The following is an 18533-nucleotide window of genomic DNA, read 5'->3' on the forward strand; positions in this document are numbered from 1 at the left end:
ATTTCCCCTTGTCCTGCCGTTATCTACCCTTTCAAAGAGTTGATTCCCCTCCTGTTTGTAGGCTCCCTTTAGGTACTGAAAGGCTGCAATGAGGTCACCCCGCAGCCTTCTTTTCTCCAGGCTGAACAAGCCCAGCTCCCTCAGCCTGTCTTCATAGGGGAAGTGCTCCAGTCCCCTGATCATCTTCGTGGTCTCTTCTAGACCCTCTCCAGCAGACATGTTCAAACAGAACTTTTTCGTGGGACACTGAGGAAAAACGCGAGGAAAACCTGTTTGTTTTCATTATTTTTATTACCACTATTACGAGCGTATTCAACGTGCCACCTTTCCAAGGCAGCACACTGAAGTGACGTCGGCTCGGCACGGCGCGGCAAGCCGCGGGGCGGGGCGCACCCATCAAGGGCCGCCCTGTGCGCGGGAAGGGCGGCACTCCTCGTTCCAGCCCCGCCACAGGGAGGGCCCTGCGCCGGATCCTGCGCCTGCGCACTGCAACCAGCGGCGCTAGCGTGGGCTGGCCGTTCGCTGCGGTGCGGGGCCCGCCATGAGCTTCCTCATCGATTCAGGCATCATGGTCACCTCCCAGGTAGCGCGGTGTTACGCGGCGAGAGCCCAGCCACGGAGGGAGTGAGGGAGAAGGAGGCGAAGTGGTATCAGCCGCTCGGGCCTGCCGGGATACCCACTCGCCGCGCCTCCGGAAGCGGCCGTTGAGGCTGAGGGGCGTGTGGGCGGGGTCTGAGGGCGCGCATGCGCAGCGCGAAGGCGCGGTGCCCCTGCATAGGTCCCTCTGCGTTTTGGCGGGGTTGGCAGGTCCGAGCAGAGGGGATGGTTTTGTGTCTCGATAGCTTCGCCTGCAGCTTGGAAAGAAATAAATAGAAATCAAACCAACCAACCTGCAGTTCAGGAGTGTTAGGCAGCACGTTTTCTATTGCTTAGGGCTTTGTTGCGTGTCACCGTGACCCTTGGCCTTGCCTAGTTGTCGTATCAGAATATTATGCACAGCAAAAAACCAGTGAATAAGGCTGTAGGGAATGGAGTTTTCTAGTAACACTGCCAAATTTCTATAAACTTAGGTCTTGTTGGAACCACCAGGAAGGCTCATTTCGTGGTTCTCTAGGTGACACTGACTTGGTCTTTGTTGTTTCCCTAGTAGACTAATAACTTCTGGCTTCTGTGATGTTGTGCCACTGAGGTGCTTGCTTGCTTACAGCCCTGCAAAGTTTGCCGTGGCTTGCTTTAAGGAACCTCAGAAAGGCACTGCTATTTTATCTGAAATGCTTCCTTCAGTGCTGACACGTGTGATTTAGAACTTCCCTCACTTTTTCCTTCCTGCTGCTTTCAGAGTCTTCTTTCAACCAGCCTGCTTTTTACTCCAGCTTAATTCATCCAGGAGCCTATTAAACCTTGTTTCATGTCATCCTGTCTTTACCATTCCAAGCTGGGTGGTAATCTTAACATATTTGAGATCGTCTTATTGTTTTGTGGGAGGAAACACTCCATCTTTCTTCGTTAACTTCCAGTAATTTGTCTTGTCATTGTGTTGTCTCTGACCTTCCTCTCCACCTTGCTGTCCCACTCCCTCCTCAGTAAGCATCCAAATACCCTTTCTTCCTTTCTACTCCTCTGGTTGCAGAGGTGGTTCAACTGTTTGCTTCTGCCCCCTCTTCCCTTCCACTTGGCTACACAGTCATATTTTCATTTGTGCTTTCTCCAATATTGGTTTTCTGCCATATAAATGAGTTTATCTGGGTCACAGAGGAATCTGATCAGCTTCAGAGCTGATTTAAAATCTGTGTTCTGTAATGAGGAGGGATGAGTAGAGGAAATGGCATCTTTCCCCTCTCAACAGCAGCTGGTTGTCTTATACAGTGTTTCACATATGACTGCAGTTCCTCTGAGAATTTTCAGGATAGATTTCAGCTGTTTCTTAAAGGTAAAATCTCCTCCTGCTTGGTATAGGTTTGACTTTTGTTTCTGACATGCCTTTTCACTGTCAGGGTTTGAGTGCAGCTTTGATACTGTTATTAGTTCCCTTAGAACAAAAGCTTTCCCATCATTTGCTTTGATTTTTAAGAACTAACTTCTCTAATCACTTTTCTTTAATTTGTGATGGCAGCATTGCATCTTCCAGCCATCTTCAGAAATATGAAGTTGGATGTTTAAATTGCTGCGTGTAATTGTCAAATGCTCAAACTCATGCTCACCTGAGGCATCTTAGAGAGTGAACATAAGATAGTGTCTTTCTGTGCTTTTGTATAGTCTCTAATACAAAGGAAATCTAATCTTCATATATAATTTCCTCTGTTGTTATTATCCCTGAATGTCTCCTCATCTTTTTCTTCTACTTCATTTATTTATTCCTTTTGAAAAGTCTGCCTGCCTTCTCCTCCTTCCCCATTGTTAATGGAATCATACTTTGACTTATAGCCTGGCCTGTAAATAGGAGGCTTATGGAATATCTTACCTTTCTCATATATTTTTGCTATCAAGTACTTTAAAGTCTTTTGCCACTTGCTGTCAATCACTAGACCTCATTCCTATGCCACATTTGCATTCAAGGCAAGTGAACTTGACCTTTCTCACCCAGTTTTCCAGGTATTCCTTGTTTGTAAATCATGTTCTGTTACCTGTGCCGCTGCTGAAATCCATTGACTTCTAATGCACAATGAAATCACCCACAGATGGCTTGTATTGGAAGAGACTTTAACCCTGGGGTTAAGATGGACCACTGGGAAGCACCACTTGTGATTGGCCTCCATGTGGGCATAGAGTCTGTCATGGAGTTATCTCTAGATCTGTCTGTGTCTGTGACAGGAGACATCGGGCCCACCAGCCTGAAAAAGGTGGTGGTGGGGGGAACCAAGAGGGAAAGGAATAAGGAAAAGGGAGGAAAGTTAATTTACTAGTTCTAATAGTAGAAATACAAATTAATTGGGATTGAAGCTAATAAACCAATTAAAGGAGAGAGTATTCAAAACTGAAGGCCTTACTCTAAAGCTGAAAGTGAGATGGCTAGGGAGCATGCACTGTACTGATGCATGCACTCTTTTACTGATGAGCAGTAAAAGAGAGGGCTGTCTTGTGACTTGTGAGCAGTTTTATCTTTCCCCCTGAATGGAAAATGGAAATGAATGGTCTTCTGAAGTGTGTAGTTCTTCTCTTCTGAAAACCGGGTACCTGGAAAATTGGCAGTCCACGGAACTGGAGCATTAACTCTTTAACATCCTGTGTTCTACATGATGTTATGATGTGGAATACCGATAACAAAAATTATAAAAGCATGACAGAGGCATTAACAACCACCCTCTGGCTACAGCTATCCACCCAAGTCTTTATCCACTGAGTGGTGCTGCCTTCAAATCTGTATCTCTCCAGTTTAAAGATGTGGTACGGGACCATGTCAAAAGCCTTGCACAAGCCCGAACAACACCAGTTGCTCTTCCTTTGTCCACCGTTGCTGTCACTCCATTATAAAAGGCCACCACATTGGTCAGTCATGATCTATCTGCCCTTGGTGAAGTCGTGCTGGCTGTCTTGTATCACCTCCATAGCTCACATGTGCCTTAACATCTCTTCCAGGAGGATCTGCTCCATGATCTTCCCAGACACAGATGTGATATTCAACAGCCTGTAGTTCCCTGGGTATTCCTTTCTTGAAAATGTTTTCCTTTTTGCAGTCGGTGCGGACTTTGCCTGGCAGCCATGACTTTTCAGATATGATGGAGAGTGGCCTTACAACCACATCAGCCACTTTCTTCTGAACTCTGGGACGCATGGCATCCGGCCCCATATTGTACATTTTCAGCTTCCTGAGGCATTCTCAGACTTGCTCTCAGACTTGGGGGGAGGGGGGATTTTGCTCACTTGACCACTGCCTAGAGGTTCGGGTAAATTGGTGTTTGTGTCTGTTATGTGTTTACTGTAAAAAAAGGGTAAGCTTTAATTTTGTATATTTGAAAAGTGAAAGAAGAAGCAACAGTGTAAAAGATTCTGGCAGGCCAGAAACTGAAGTATTCTGGGAAGTTGAGAATACAGAAAAAAGCTCTCTTTCCTCAATCTTCTGTAAGATTCTAGGTTTGTCTGTCTGTTACTTTTGAATATTTAAAATGTTATACTTTCCATATATACATAAACTTGACAAGTTTAATATCTTGGATATGTTGGCCTTGTTCTGTTGCTTCCATTTCTTTCACCTACAGCCAATAGTGAAGCAGCTTCATATTTTGCAAGTTACTGGACACCAATACTAGATACTTAATCTCTTTTGCAGGTGCTCTTCTTTGGATTTGGATGGCTGTTCTTCATGCGCAAGCTCTTCAAGGATTATGAGGTAAGAAGGGGACTTTCATCACAACTCTTTATCTTAAAATTACTCTCAGTTATTGCAGTGTTCTTAAAACTGTTTCTGACCTTTTTCTACTCTTTAAGCTCTTTTATCTTATTTTTAGCTTTCATACACGTACTTACTTTTTCATTTCCTCTCTACTTTTATTTAAAATGCTCGTAGATATCTGGGGAAATGGATTCTTCTGGAACCACTAAGTTTCTGTACTGGCAACTGTTTAAAAAAAATCAGTTGGAGGAGGAGCAAGGATAATAGAAGCCTTGTTCCTTAAGTAAGCTTGACTTATGTATTTGCAGAATTTTGGAGACAAAATCAAATTCATCTTTAAATATGACGAGGAATAAATTGTTTGTGAGGATTGGTTGGGATAAAGGTTGGGACATTCCCTTATCCCAAGAAGACTATAAGAAAGTATAGTCTAGGTAAGAGATGACTTAAGTGCAAGCCAAATCCAAACCTGAAAAGTTTATTCTTAACTTATTAAATCTAAGATTAAGAACATAAAACACTGTTAGCAATTGCCTATTGTTAATCAAGTTGCCACCGGGTATTACATCCCTTCTTTGTAGGACTTCTCTCTCAAATAGGATTGATACAGACTGTTGTTTCTTCCCTTTTGGATTAAATGCTGGGTGCCTTGTAGCAGGAGTTGTGTGCAGCTGTACCATGTGTTGTTCTTTTTTTTCTTTCTTCACCGGGGGGGTATCAGGATGCTGTTCTACAAACAGAAATGCCTGATACCTCTGGCTTATTTCCTCCATTGCAGGTGCGACAGTATGTTGTCCAAGTCATCTTCTCTGTGACTTTTGCCTTCTCTTGTACTATGTTTGAACTCATCATCTTTGAGATTTTGGGAGTGCTGAACAGCAGGTGAGTTTGGGAGCTGACTGAAGGGCTAGTGTGCAGAAGCTTAATGTATAGATTAGACTTGTATTGGGGAAATTATGTGAGAAAATGGTTAATAGTTCAACAGAGGTGTTTGAGCAGCAGGATTTATTTGACAAAACATGAGATTGGAAGCCTTGATTTCCTGATTCTCCCACAATTGCCATTATTGCGGCCTAAAAACAAAGCTTCAGTCTTTGAGTTTTTTCATTTGTGAAATAAAAGAACAGTTTTATGGGTGAGCTGTGAAGCTTCAGATCATGCTGAAGAGCTCTTTTCAGATGTCAAGAACTATAAATACTAGAAGCCCTTGTTTTCCAGTACTGGTCAAAGCAGTGAATAAGATGTGAAGCTAATTGTGAAGTGAGAACTGTACTTCTGTAGTAGAACAGTATTTGTGAATCAAAGGCACATCTTTCCTTGACATAGGGTGAGGGCTTCTACATAAAGAAGATGTAAAAAGGTGGTTACTTCAGAAAGCAGCAGGAAAGAGAAGATAGAGCAGTAACATGGAAAGGTTATGGGGTTCCTATTTGTTGTCTTTCATCATATGAGTCTAAGAGTGCAATGAAAGCAATTGAAAGGCAAGAAGTTCAAAATGGATATAAGATACTGGTAGTTTAGACTGTATGTTATTAATCTGTAGAACTTGCAGTCAGAGAAATCACTGAGGAGGATGCTTTTATAAGCTCTAATAAAGGGCTGGGAATCATTACAGATGAAAATGCCTGCCTCTGAATTAGCTAGGAAAGAGTGACAAGGATCCTCAGGAGATCTTCTGCAAGACATAAGCAGGACATGGGCCAGTATTGGTAATAAAGCATGTGTTTTTCTTGGAAAGATGAATGGAAGGTCAGTTCAACCAAGATGAATCTCATCTGAATTTGGCTGATCTCTTCTGTCAGAGGAGTGTTGATTGCTTTGTAGTGCCTTGCATGTGAGAAAATCACTTTTAATTGAATTATGTTGAGTTATGAACATAAGATATTTTTTTATCTTTTCAATTTGTGTTAGCCCTTCTTTGACTCAGCCATTCATTACAAAATTAATTATTATCATAGCATCATAGAATCACAGAATGGCTTAGGTTAGAACGGACCTTAAAGTCCACCCAGTTCCAACCCCTGCCATGGGCAGGGCTGCCAGTGTTATCCAATGTTTGATGTAACTGAAAGGATTGCATTGAGACATGACTGTCTTTTTGAAATTTGTTGTGCTGTAGCATGCTTACCTGTATTTTGGCTTTCTTTTAGCTCTCGGTATTTTCACTGGAAGCTGAACCTGTGTGTCATTTTGCTCATCCTAGTCTTCATGGTACCCTTTTACATCGGTTACTTTGTTGTGAGCAATATCAGATTATGTGAGTACTTGGCTTATGACATTGGGCCTACTAATTTGAGACTACACATACAATTGAAAACTTTTTTTTTGAGAGGGAGATGTCTTGGTCACTCTCCCTGCATCTTCTTCCTTCCCCTGGCTTTGTCCTGGCTAGATAAGTTCTATTGCTTGAGCAATAACTGTTTATTGAAAAGTTAGGATGTGTTTCACCTGGCCCCCCAAGTAGCTTTTCTTTCTGGGTTTCAACAAAGATGGGTGCTTCAGAATACTGTTACTGGAATTTGTTCCTTCAGAGTTTTGAGTTTCAGCCAAGCCCCTGGCTGGCCTGTGTTGTTCTACTAAGGGGTGAAAGAAACAAGGCAGAAAAATTCAATAAATTACCCTTGCTTTTTTTGCTTACTGCTATTTGGTTGAGGGCTCTTCCATGTACTAAAGCACATCTACCCTTGAGTTATCAGTATTCATCACTCTTATGTGTTAAGCTTAGATATGTGGGTTGGGAGTATAGTGTAATGCCAAAATGTGTAGCTTTGGCATTAAGATGAATTTGCCAAGTGTCATTTTCAGCATCACATAAGAAAGATGTGACTAAGTACTTCCCTATTCACAGTGCTGTCCTTAGGGAAAAACCAAAATGCTGCGCTGTTGGGGAAGCTCTTGCAAAAGGTGATGTCTCAAGTAGTGAGTTTGGTAGGAAGTGAAGGGGTCCATACTGCTAGCTCCAGCACTGTCAGAATATACCTGTTTTGGCCATCTATGCTTTAAGCAGCCTTTGGGCTATTGTAGTGGTTTTGTAAGACTGAAAATGCCTTAAAGGAAGAACTTCAATACTATTTTTTTTGTTCTTTCCATCAGTGCACAGACAGAAATTGCTTTTTGCGTGTGTTCTGTGGTTGACATTTATGTATTTCTTCTGGAAGCTGGGAGATCCATTTCCCATCCTCAGCCCAAAACATGGTGAGTTTCCTATTCTCGTTTATTTCTTCCCTCCTAAAAGTGGTCTTTGCTCTCTTTCCTTTATCTTGGAGCTTTTATTGTGTTATGTTTATTCCACATTATGGACTACAGAAAGTATTTCTTGTAACTCAATCTGCTTTGAAACACAGAATCTGAAGTTTGCCAGCCAGCCAGAAATGGTTAGCTTGGGTATCTCTGCTCTGCACTCACGGAACCAAGAGCATTTATAGTGTGAAGTTACTGTGTAGACTTAGTTGTTATGCGGCAGACGTTGTCAGCGTGGGCGTAACTGTTCTGAATCCTTTGGGCACCTAAGTATGTCTTGCAACACTTTAGGAAGGATTAGCTGTCACCTGGGTTTCCTGTTTAACTTATCCTGCCATTATCCCCTGCACTGGAGAATTGTTTGTGTTTTTCTCAACAGGAGAGATTGCAGTCAGTTTCCTTCCAATTGGTGAATGTATCTGTCTGGATAGATAACCATCAACTTAATCTTTCTCTTCTCTGTGAGACTACTTTATTCTGGACTCAGAAGATAAAAATTGAAGGATACCAATTGCTCACCCTTCCATCTGTGATTCTAAAACTTTCCTAAGAGAAAGTGTGTGTCCTTGTTTTATAATTGTGTCATTTGCCCATGAAATACAGTAGCTTGTAAATTGCACAGGTCACTACACAGTGTTTCGTTGCCAAGAAAGAAGTGAATCCACTTACATCCACTTGAGTTGGCAGAATTTATTAATCCAAAGGGAGTTCAGCCGCAGGGTTCAGACAGTCCTCTTCAGACTACTCTAAAAGTCTTGTGCAGCTGAGTAACGACTGCAGATATCCAGAATTGGTATTCTTTTTTTTTTTTCTTTTTTTTCTTTTTCCCTCCTGTTTTTGTCTTCTGCTTTGCAGAATGGTACCTTAACCTAACACTTGTACAATATCTTATCCTAGCAGATTCAGGCAAAAAGTTAGAGCCAAGGATTTGGCTGGGATGCTGCTGTCTTGCACATACTAATAAGGCTACAGCAGGGCTTTGTTGTGGAGCTGGTGATCTAATTCATATGTGTAGGATCTTGTTGTGGAAGGAGGTATGGCAGGAAGCCCCTTTAGGTACATGCACTGGCATCCTGTGGTGGCATTGCCTTGCCTTGGGATGGTGTTGACAGTTGTGACTGTGCAGCAGCTGTGAAATGTACCACTGACCAGGACTTTTTGTCCTGGATGATCTCCAGTTTGTTAAGTATGACTCTGTGGACAGATTTATTCTGTACTGGTTTACCTAGTAGTATTCTATTAAAACTAATGTTCATCTGAGTTCATAAAGCATATGTTTTATGTGACCTGATCACAAGAGTAAAGATTCTGAGAGTGTTATGGGGGAACGTTATTTTAGACAGTGGAATGTCATGTCATTTTGAAGGCACCTCTGTTTTAACTGGTGCTATCTGATAGTGTGTAGGGCGAAAGGCCAGGATATAGTAGCACATTCTGTAGCTGGTGTAAATCTCTGTGCAGCTGCACATGACTGGGTCGTCTCAGTTTCCCTTTGTGAAGTCCTTTTGCTGTGTTTTCATCATTTATTCTCCTTCTCTGAAGCATGAAATGTGGCTTGGCACTTGGCCATCTCAGCTTTGCAATCATGTAAGCTCCAAATGTGCTGTGTGTAGCAGCTATTCTGTAAGTATCTCCCTAAAAAGCAAGTTAATGTTTGATGGTACCTGGCACTGTATCCTGAGAAGATGGGTTGAGGTCTGTTCTTCATGGTTGGGAAGAATAAATGCAGTCTCATTGCTCGATATTGGATACAGCACAGTCTTGACATTCATGCTGTGTCATGTGAGTGTATGTTTTAGAGTTCACCTGGTGCTCAGAATGCTTGCTTGGTGGTCACCTCAACTTCATGTGTGTATCCACAAAATGAATACTGAACAGCTGGCAGGAGCATGAACTTCCCGTGCTGTCATAACTGCTATCTTAATGCACAAATTGCACCTGGTATGGAGGGGTCGCTTCTAATAATTGACAGGATAGGGCTTCCTCTCTATGTTCCAGAGAGTTTTGGTCCAGATTGCTGGGAGTAACTGGTTTGGTAACTCTAGTCCTGGTGGTTGCTGGAGTCTCTTTGCTGAAGATGTCTGTTTTATGGAACCTGGTGAATGTATGTTCCCACCTCAGCAAAGTCAAGCCGCTGGTGCTTTATTAATGTAGAACCAAAAAGTTGTCTGTTAATCCCCTTCACATCTCTTAACATTCTTCACAGTACGAGTATCCTACCCCTGTTTTTAAGCATGATAATGTGCTTTCTGAGGGAGACTTTCTTCTCTTTATTCGTAGTTCCTGTCTGTACTTCATATTACCTCTGATCGTTGCACTGTGAAGGTAGCTGGTTTCATTAGGCAGCTCTGTATGTGTACTGGTTTGCAAAGACACCAGCAGTGGAACAGGATGAAGAGCGCAGCCTGTTACTGATGCTGTGTTCTTTATCTTACAGGAATCCTGTCTATAGAGCAGCTCATCAGCCGTGTGGGTGTGATTGGGGTGACACTCATGGCTTTGCTGTCAGGATTTGGTGCTGTCAACTGTCCATATACTTACATGTCCTATTTTCTCAGGTAATTGCAGCCTTGTGAAATATTTTGTCTGCCTTTGAGGTTATTATTCTGCTTTTCTTATTGAATTGATTGATTTTTTTTTTCTTTGAAGTTGCCTTTTTCTAATCCTGATGGCATTAGTGATGGCTTTTGTTTTCCATGTTCTAAGTGTAGCAATTGTTGTTCTACACACCAGAACCATTTTCATCCCTGAAGGATCTCTTCGTACAAGCTTCTCTCTTTGTTTTATGAGCATGTGCATAGTCCCTCTGAAATGGGTTAGCAGGCCTAATTGTTGAGTGTCTTCATTCTGCAGGAATGTGACAGATGCAGATATTCTCGCTTTGGAGCGACGACTCCTCCAGACTATGGACATGATTATTAGCAAGAAAAAAAGGTGAGAAAGGAACAGTTGCATTAAATAAATTATGTCAAGGATTTGCAGTCAGTGTGGTAGAAGATGGTCTTGAAATTACCCAAATTTTCTTTTCAGGGCTAGATGTTCCAGTGACACAGGTGGCTGAGTTAAGTTAGAGCTTTGTGGGGTTTCATTCTGGCCTGATATGCAGCTTAGGCTTTTTCCCAAGCCGCTGTCTTAAATAGCATCTTTTTTCCTGCAGTAGTACAGGTTAGACTTCCAGGACAAGTTCTAACTCTCTGATGGCAACTTGACTAATCTAAGATAAACACTTTTGTCTCCTAATGAATAAATGTCCCTTGAACCATCTCAGTTAACTCTCTTATTGGCAGTTTTGGTACAGCAGTTGAATTCATACAAACCTAGGTCTTTCCTGCTCTGTGGATTTGGTGTTTCCTGGTCAAAATTGAAGCAAGCTAATGAGCTGATGTGAATACAGCTGTGTAAACCTTGCCATTTGCAAGAATATTGATAAAAGTACAGTGGAGTTGTGGAACACTGCTCGTACGATGGTAGCGTAGCGTGACATCAGAAGGTAACATAAGCATGACATCAGAATTCTGCTTTTGTTGGTTTAGCTTATTTCACGTGCCCCAGGTGAAAAAGCTACTTTCAGGAAACGGTGTTGTTGCATTTACACTGAAAGGATTTTTGTGCGCTCTTACAAATTGCATATTTCATGCCTTCCCAGTTATAAAGAGTCAATGCAATTACCCATACCACCTCAGAGGTCTGTCTGGTGTAGAGTCCTTGCAGAAACCCTCAAAACTTTACTTCTGGTGCACTAATGTTTTAATGGAACCTTTTAATGGATTACAAAGCAGGATAGTCTTGCTGAATTAGTCACCAGCACGCATATCTGCTGGTCAGTGAACTGCTCTGCTGAGCGTGGGAAAGTGTAGTTGAAGCATGTCTTCTTTCTTCCCCTTTGAAAATGTTAAGTGGTGGACAAATGTTAACTCAGTATTTGTGGTGATTTGTAGTTTAGTGAGAAGGTGTATTTAAGCAGAGAGGTTTAGTTGGCTGATACGATGGACAAAGAGGATATTAATATGCTGGCATTGAAGTTGAAAGATTACTGTGGAGTACAGCTTTTGAGACTGCCCTTTTGTTTTGTGTAGTGTGTTTGGATCTCAGAGAAGGTAACGTTGGGTTAAAAGTATGGATGTCTGGGACTTGTAACTGACTGGCATTTCTTGGAGACAGCTGTTGGAAGTTGTTTTTGCTAATGCTTTTTGCACAGGAATTATTCTATCCTTTCTGAGCGTACTCAATACATTAAGGAAATTTGCCACTTAAGGTTGACAGGTTCTTCATACTCACCCTTGCAGATATTTTGGGCCCCTCCCAGCAAGAAAGACTTGGAAGCCTGGAGCATGCCCAGAGAAGGGCAGCTAAGCTAGTGAGGGGTCTGAAGCACAGGCCTTATGAGGAGTGACTGAGGGAACTGGGGTTATTTAGCCTGGAGAAGAGGAGGCTCAGGGGAGGCCTGAGCCCCAAGGGTATTACTTCTTCATTGCGTGATTTAGGATATTATTATTATTTTTTATTACACTACTTATCAGCAACTTTGAAGAGGGCTCAGTGCCAAATGTAGCAGTGCTGGCTGCAGCTACAAAAAAGGACCTGAACTCTGTCAAATCGTGGATCGCCTTGCATATACTATGAATAGTTTTCAGCTTACAGAGGATAGCTGGCTCACAAATTTCAATGGAGAGACGTGAGGTAATGAGGCCAGAAGCCAGCAGTGCTTGCAGGGATTATGCTGCAGTGCACGTGGGGGTGTGAGGGAGAGTATGCAGCTGCTGCTGTAGTATTGGATGAGTTTTAGGAGTCGTGTTTAGATTGCCGGATGTGTCCAGTGGTTCAGTCCAGTAATGGATTTCTGTGTTTCTGCTTCATAAGAGCTTGTCAAGCAGCCTAAAAGTGAGTGACAGCGTGTGAGAGAGCTGCTGCATACCACCCAGTACTCACACTTCTGTGGAGGAAGCGGAATGTGCAGTGATAAAGAGGTGTCCAAGGAGAGAAAGGAGCGTGAAAAGTTTTTCCAGTTCCTGAATTGGAGATAGCACAATCTTGTGTGTATGATGAAAGTAACTAATCACATGACTGAGAAAGCTATTTGAATATTTATTTTTAATTGGATTTAAATCTCTCTAAGGATTGAAGCAGAATTCCAAATAGAAGTCTTAGGAAGTGTCTCATTGAATCTTGCTTGATTAGATCTGGGCTCTATTCCAGAGCTAATCAAGATAAGGTTATGAAGCAAGATTAGTGCTTAGGGAAATAAAAAGGGGGCATCTGTTGGCAGTGAATTTAGTTTAATCGTCTTTTCTAAAGAACTGTTTTTTAGTTATTGGGCTTGAGTTTATTTTGTTTTTTGCTTTGCTTTATTCTAAAAAGACTTTCCTCCTGAAGACTTGTGTTTTCTGCTTTTTCAGAATAGCAGTGGCTCACAGGACAATGTTCCAGAGAGGGGAAGTGCACAACAAACCCACTGGCTTCTGGGGAATGATAAAAAGTGTTACGACGTCTGTTGCAGGCAGTGAAAGTATCCTTCGTCTGCATGCTGGCACCTGGAGGTGACTCCAGCTTTCTTTTGGAAGGAAGAGTGTTAGGTGGGCCAGTTGTGAAGCACCTGTGTTCTAATACATTCCAGAAGCCTGGGCAAAAGGCTTCATGTCTCCTGGGAGGTTTGCTGTCTACTGCTGTACTGTATCACCTTTTACCCAGGGATTGGACTTACGTTTTATGTAGACACTCAGGAGTCATATGTTGCAGCCATACTATATACATGTGCTGTCAACATCATCACAGTTGAGGTGTACAGCAGGTTGCAGGACAGATGTACGCACTTTCTGTGTCACATTGCAGATGTCTGCCCTGTCACAACACTGAAGCTGGAGGCAGCTTTCTATTCTGATGTATCCTTGGCTCACTGACTTACCTGCATATATGTTTTATTTCATTACTTGAAATACACTTTTCCAGAGTGGAGAAGTTGTGACATGCATGAGCAAAATAACAGCTCTGTTTGAGGTGCTGGAACAGTTGTCCTTGCTTATAGCTGGCTTTTTGGCTGAGATGGAAAGCGAGAAGAAAGGCAGCAATCGCAGAGTCACAAAATTGTAGGGGCTGAAAGGGATCACTGGAGATTATCTAGTCCAACCCACTTGCCAAAGCAGGCTCCCTAGACTAGATTGCACAGGTAGGTGTCCAGGCAGGTCTTGAACATCTCCAGAGAAGGAGACTCCACAACCTCTGGGCAGCCTGTTCCAGTGCTCTGTCACCCTCACTGTGAAGAAGTTCTTAAGCACATTTGTGTGGAACTTCCTATGCTGCAGTTTGTGGCCATTTCCCCTTGTCTAGTTGCCACTCACCGCTGAAAAGAGTTTGACCTCATCCCTTTGCCTCCCACACCTTAGGTATTTATAGACATTGATCAGATCCCCTCTGAGTCTTCTTTTCTCAAGGCTGAACAGACCCAGGTCACTCAGCCTTTCCTCATAAGAGAGATGCTCCAGGGCCTTTGTCATCTTCATGGCCCTCCGCTGGACTCTTTCCAGGAGATCCCTGTCTTTTTTGTACTGGGGAGCCCAGAACTGAACACAGTACTCCAGGTGAGGCCTCACCAGGACAGACTAAATGGGGAGGACCACCTCCCTTGACCTGCTGGCCACACTTTTGTTAATGCCTCTCGGGATGTTGTTGGTCTTTTTGCCCACTGAGCGCACTGCTGGCTCATGGCCAACCTGTCGTCCCCCAGGTTCCTCTCTGCAGAGCAAGAAGCAACCTGTGGACCAAATAAATTATTCTCATGGTGTAGGTTCACTGCTGTTGTGCTAGCAATGTGACAGAAAGTGGATAGGAACATGTGAATAAATGTTACTGTGTGTATGCAAAAGGGATAGAAGGAATGTGTGGACAGTTATAAGGGTCTGTATTTCCTTGTCTTGCCATTGCCTTCCAAGAATTTCTATCAGAGCACCTAAAATGTCCAGTTTGCTTAAGGCTAAGGAGTCTTCTTCCTGTCCTTTTCCAATAGCTGTTAAAATTAGAATTTGGCTATTTGACTAGACTCTTTATAATAATCACTAATCTCCTGGGGCGGTTACTCAGCAGTTTTGCTTGTGAAGGTGATGGGAGTGTGAAATACTATGCATTCTGATGATGAGGGATGCTGACTGAAGTGGAGAAGCAGTCTTTGAGAGCTCTGGTTCTGCAGTGTGTTACCTAGGTAGAAGAGTACTACCTGCCTTCTTAAGATGGGAGTACTGTGCAACACAGGTACTCTTGAGAGGTCTTTGGATGCATTATTAACGAGAGCACTAAGAAAACTGATCAGAAAACTGATCTGGATTAAAAAAGTGGTCAAACCATTAGACGTGACCCTTGAGGAGAAGGTGAGGAATATTTTCTTTTTAATCAAGAATTTGTGATGTACTCTAGCCTTGACTATGCTGGTTTGCCAGATCTGTCTCTTATCCAGCAAGAAGTGGATGCCCTAGAGGAACTGAGCCGGCAGCTTTTTCTTGAAACTGCTGACCTGCATGCAACAAAGGTATGAAACAAAATAACTGCCCAGATGGGTGTTGGGGGCCAGAGTAGATTGAATGAGAACATGTTACCAGAAATTGAAAGCTGTTTAGCAGGGAAATGTTGAAATGTGGTGGAGTGAGAATCTGTTGTGGCCTTCCAGAACTTAAAAGAGAGCTTATAAACAGGAGGAAAATCAACTTTTTACATGGGTAGACAGTGACAGGACAAGGGTGACTGGTCTTAAACTAAAAGAGGGAAGATTTAGATTAGATGTCAGGAGAAAAATTTTCACTGAAAGAAGTGAGGTGCTGGAACAAGTTGCCCAGAGATGCTGTGGATGCTTCATCCCTGGAGGCATTCAGGGCCAGATTGGATGGGGAACTGGGCAGCCTGATCTAGTGCTTATGGTTGGCAATGTTGCCCATGGCAGGGAGGAACAAGATCATCCTTGAGGCCCCTTCCAACCCAAGCCATTCTGTGGTTCTATGATGATTCTATGATTCTTTAATTTGGGGTCTACAGGACAGGTTACTTCCTGTTTAGGTATGTGCTGGAACATACTGCAGGTTCCTAGAGCTGCTCAGAAGCCTTTAAATTAGGATTAAGCTGTAAAATAAAGTAGGATAAAGCTGTGGTTGCTGTTCTTGGTGCACCATTAAAATGTATGGCTTTGTGATGTGGGTTATCATGGCAATGAATTTTTTGTATGTATTCTCTTTCCCTCTTCTTGGATTTTTTTTTTTTTTTTTTTCTCCAGGAAAGAATAGAGTACTCCAAAACTTTCCAGGGAAAATACTTTAATTTTTTGGGTTACTTTTTCTCCATCTATTGTGTCTGGAAAATCTTCATGGTATGTAAATATTTTGTTCTGTTTTATGTGCACATATGCAAATGTCACTGCCTGCACAGATTATGCTGTATGTGCAGTGTATTAAGTAAGATTATTTTAATATTAGTCTCCCTATAATCTTGCTTCTGGAAATTCTGAATGAAAATAATGTTTGTCTGGAATAAAGCTCTGCATCTTTCTTTTTACAGAACCTTAGGCAAGCATTTCTAACATATGTGTTTTTACACCTTCTTAGAAAATTCAGCTGCTCTCCCAACCTTGGATATGCAAGCAAGAATCTCATATGTAGCAGTAAGGTGTTCTTTTTATTTTCTTTGATTGTAAATCCATCTCTGCCTTGCAGGCAACCATCAACATTGTGTTTGATCGCGTGGGGAAGACGGATCCAGTCACAAGAGGAATTGAGATCACTGTGAATTATTTGGGAATCCAGTTTGATGTGAGATTTATTAATTCTTACAGCCTTTTCAGTAATTCCTACCCCACAAAAGCAATAGCATACTACTAATAACGTGGAAGTGATAGAACCCTGAGAATGCATCTGTGACTTCTGACTTACTAAAGAGAAAAGGAAATAGAGCTTTGAAACAAGTATTCTGTTATTTGCACTTCTATAATTTTTTCCTGTAAAGAGATGATTGATGTAAGTTGTATCTTTTTTACTTGTGTGTTTAATGTAATGATTTAACAGACATTTTCACAATTATATTAGTAATGTAAACCTGTCTACAGTGGATACTGTGCAACTAGGAAGTACAAAGATCCTAAAGAATTAGCAGCTATAAAATGTAGTGAAAATGGAGTTAGAGAATTAACTGTATTCCTCTTGTTGATACAGGTGAAATTCTGGTCTCAGCACATTTCCTTTATTCTTGTTGGAATAATCATTGTCACCTCTATCAGAGGCTTATTAATTACACTTACAAAGGTATGTTGGCCAGTAGTGTCTTACATTTTTTATGAGGAAAGATATTACTAAATCTTCAAATTCAAACAGAACATATACTATTAGTTCAAACAGAACTATACTATACTATAAACTATCAGTACACATTCGTGTTTTTACTTTTTGAATTTAAATCCTTGCAGAGGAGGAGGAGAGGAAAAGTATATTCTCCACTATATTTCCCCACTCAGTTACTGTTATTGTCATTCTCAGGAAGAAGTGCGGATGCTCAATGAGAGTTAAGTGTAAGCATGGCTTCAGAATGATGCTGTAGCCAGCATATTGGTAAGGGTTTGTGAGGTAATGATTAAAAGAATTTAGATTGCCTCATTTGAACTGCTAGTTCTTTTTGTAGAGCTGGAAAGGTATTAACTCAAGAGATGTGACTGCTTGTGTTGACCTGGGTTTTAGTACCCACTCTTAAATATTAATACATGACTTTTACCAGTTGGTGCCTGCCACTGGCTTAAGAGATTCGTGTTTCTAAAAGGAGGGTACATGCACCTCTCTAAAAAAACATGCTTTTTATGAAAAAGAGTATTGAATGGTTCCTTTCATGATGTCCTAAGGCATCATTGTCCAGCTTATTTCCAGTGTGTTTTTTCTTTCTAGTTCTTCTATGCCATTTCCAGCAGCAAGTCCTCCAACGTTATTGTTCTGCTTTTAGCACAAATCATGGTGAGTATGCAGAACCATGGGCACACCTGTATGCATTTGTGCATACAGGTAGATATTTGTTTTTGCATACAAACGAAGCTAATAAAGTCCTTGTGTGCTGACCTGTGTTAGCCACAAAGCAAATTCTACTTTCTCTTTTTACAGGGCATGTACTTTGTATCATCAGTGCTCCTGATTCGAATGAGTATGCCTCTAGAGTACCGCACTATTATAACAGAAGTCCTGGGAGAGCTTCAGTTCAACTTCTATCATCGTTGGTTTGATGTAATATTTCTAGTTAGTGCACTATCCAGCATCCTCTTTCTCTACTTAGCACACAAACAAGCTCCAGAAAAGCATATGGCCCTCTAAATAAGGACTGCAGACACACACACTGCTCTCGTGTCCTTTCTGCTGGACTGTTGCAACTCCTGTGGACTGTAAAACTTGGAGAGCCAGGACAGTTCTGTGTGTTCGAACGATGTCACTGGCTCTTTGAACTTCCATGTCTTCAATCAAGCTCTGTGGCTCATTTTAAGGTGCTACAGCTTGAAGGAAAGGGAATGCACACATTGCCAAGAAATAAGGGGAATTTATGGTACACCGTATCTAAGGGGCTGTAGGCTGTCTGAGGTAAGGTATCTTGGGTTTAGAAGAACATCTTCAGAGAAGGCATCAAACAAATGTGATTTTTCTTTTAAAAAGCAACTCATAATTGAGATTCAGAGAACGGTAATTTTGGAGCTGAATGTGGGAGTCTGTGGAATTAAATAAGCTTTTGTAATACCTCATGCAAGCATCACAGTTGTTTTTTGTCAGCTCAAAATATTTGTTTGCAAGTGAGCTGGAATTTACTACCTGGCAGAAGTGAAATGGAGTGAAGTTGAGAGGATATCACTAGTACGTGCAGTCCTTTTGAGCTGGAGCTTAGCTCTCTTGCTGAACCTCAACTTTGTTTCGTAAACAAAACTGAAGTTTTGGATTCCTGTTTGCCAGAGTTCAGCATGAAGTCAAAG

General features: G+C 41.9%; 1 protein-coding gene across 1 annotated transcript; it reads left to right on the forward strand.

Moving 5' to 3' along the window:
• Window positions 1–286: 286 nt before the first annotated feature.
• On the forward strand, window positions 287–18308 carry GPHRB (golgi pH regulator B). Its single transcript, XM_010721475.4, has 14 exons — window positions 287–583; window positions 4268–4327; window positions 5109–5212; window positions 6481–6587; window positions 7424–7525; window positions 10008–10128; window positions 10424–10504; window positions 12967–13076; window positions 14998–15086; window positions 15822–15914; window positions 16258–16353; window positions 16753–16842; window positions 17473–17538; window positions 17683–18308. The coding sequence occupies exons 1-14, from the start codon at window positions 542–544 to the stop codon at window positions 17887–17889; spliced, it is 1368 nt and encodes a 455-aa protein (XP_010719777.1). The 5' UTR covers window positions 287–541; the 3' UTR covers window positions 17890–18308.
• The last annotated feature ends 225 nt before the right edge of the window (window positions 18309–18533 follow it).

Source organism: Meleagris gallopavo, chromosome 1, assembly GCF_905368555.1.
Source record: "Meleagris gallopavo chromosome 1, MGAL_WU_HG_1.1, whole genome shotgun sequence".
Classification (NCBI taxonomy): domain Eukaryota; kingdom Metazoa; phylum Chordata; class Aves; order Galliformes; family Phasianidae; genus Meleagris; species Meleagris gallopavo.

Excerpts from the sequence above, each read along its gene's own strand:
- GPHRB (XM_010721475.4), top strand. The coding sequence starts at position 542 with ATGAGCTTCCTCATCGATTCAGGCATCATGGTCACCTCCCAG. Across the intron at positions 6,588-7,423 it reads TGTGAGCAATATCAGATTAT|TGCACAGACAGAAATTGCTT; the intron begins GTGAGTACTTGG and ends TCTTTCCATCAG. Across the intron at positions 7,526-10,007 it reads CATCCTCAGCCCAAAACATG|GAATCCTGTCTATAGAGCAG; the intron begins GTGAGTTTCCTA and ends TTTATCTTACAG.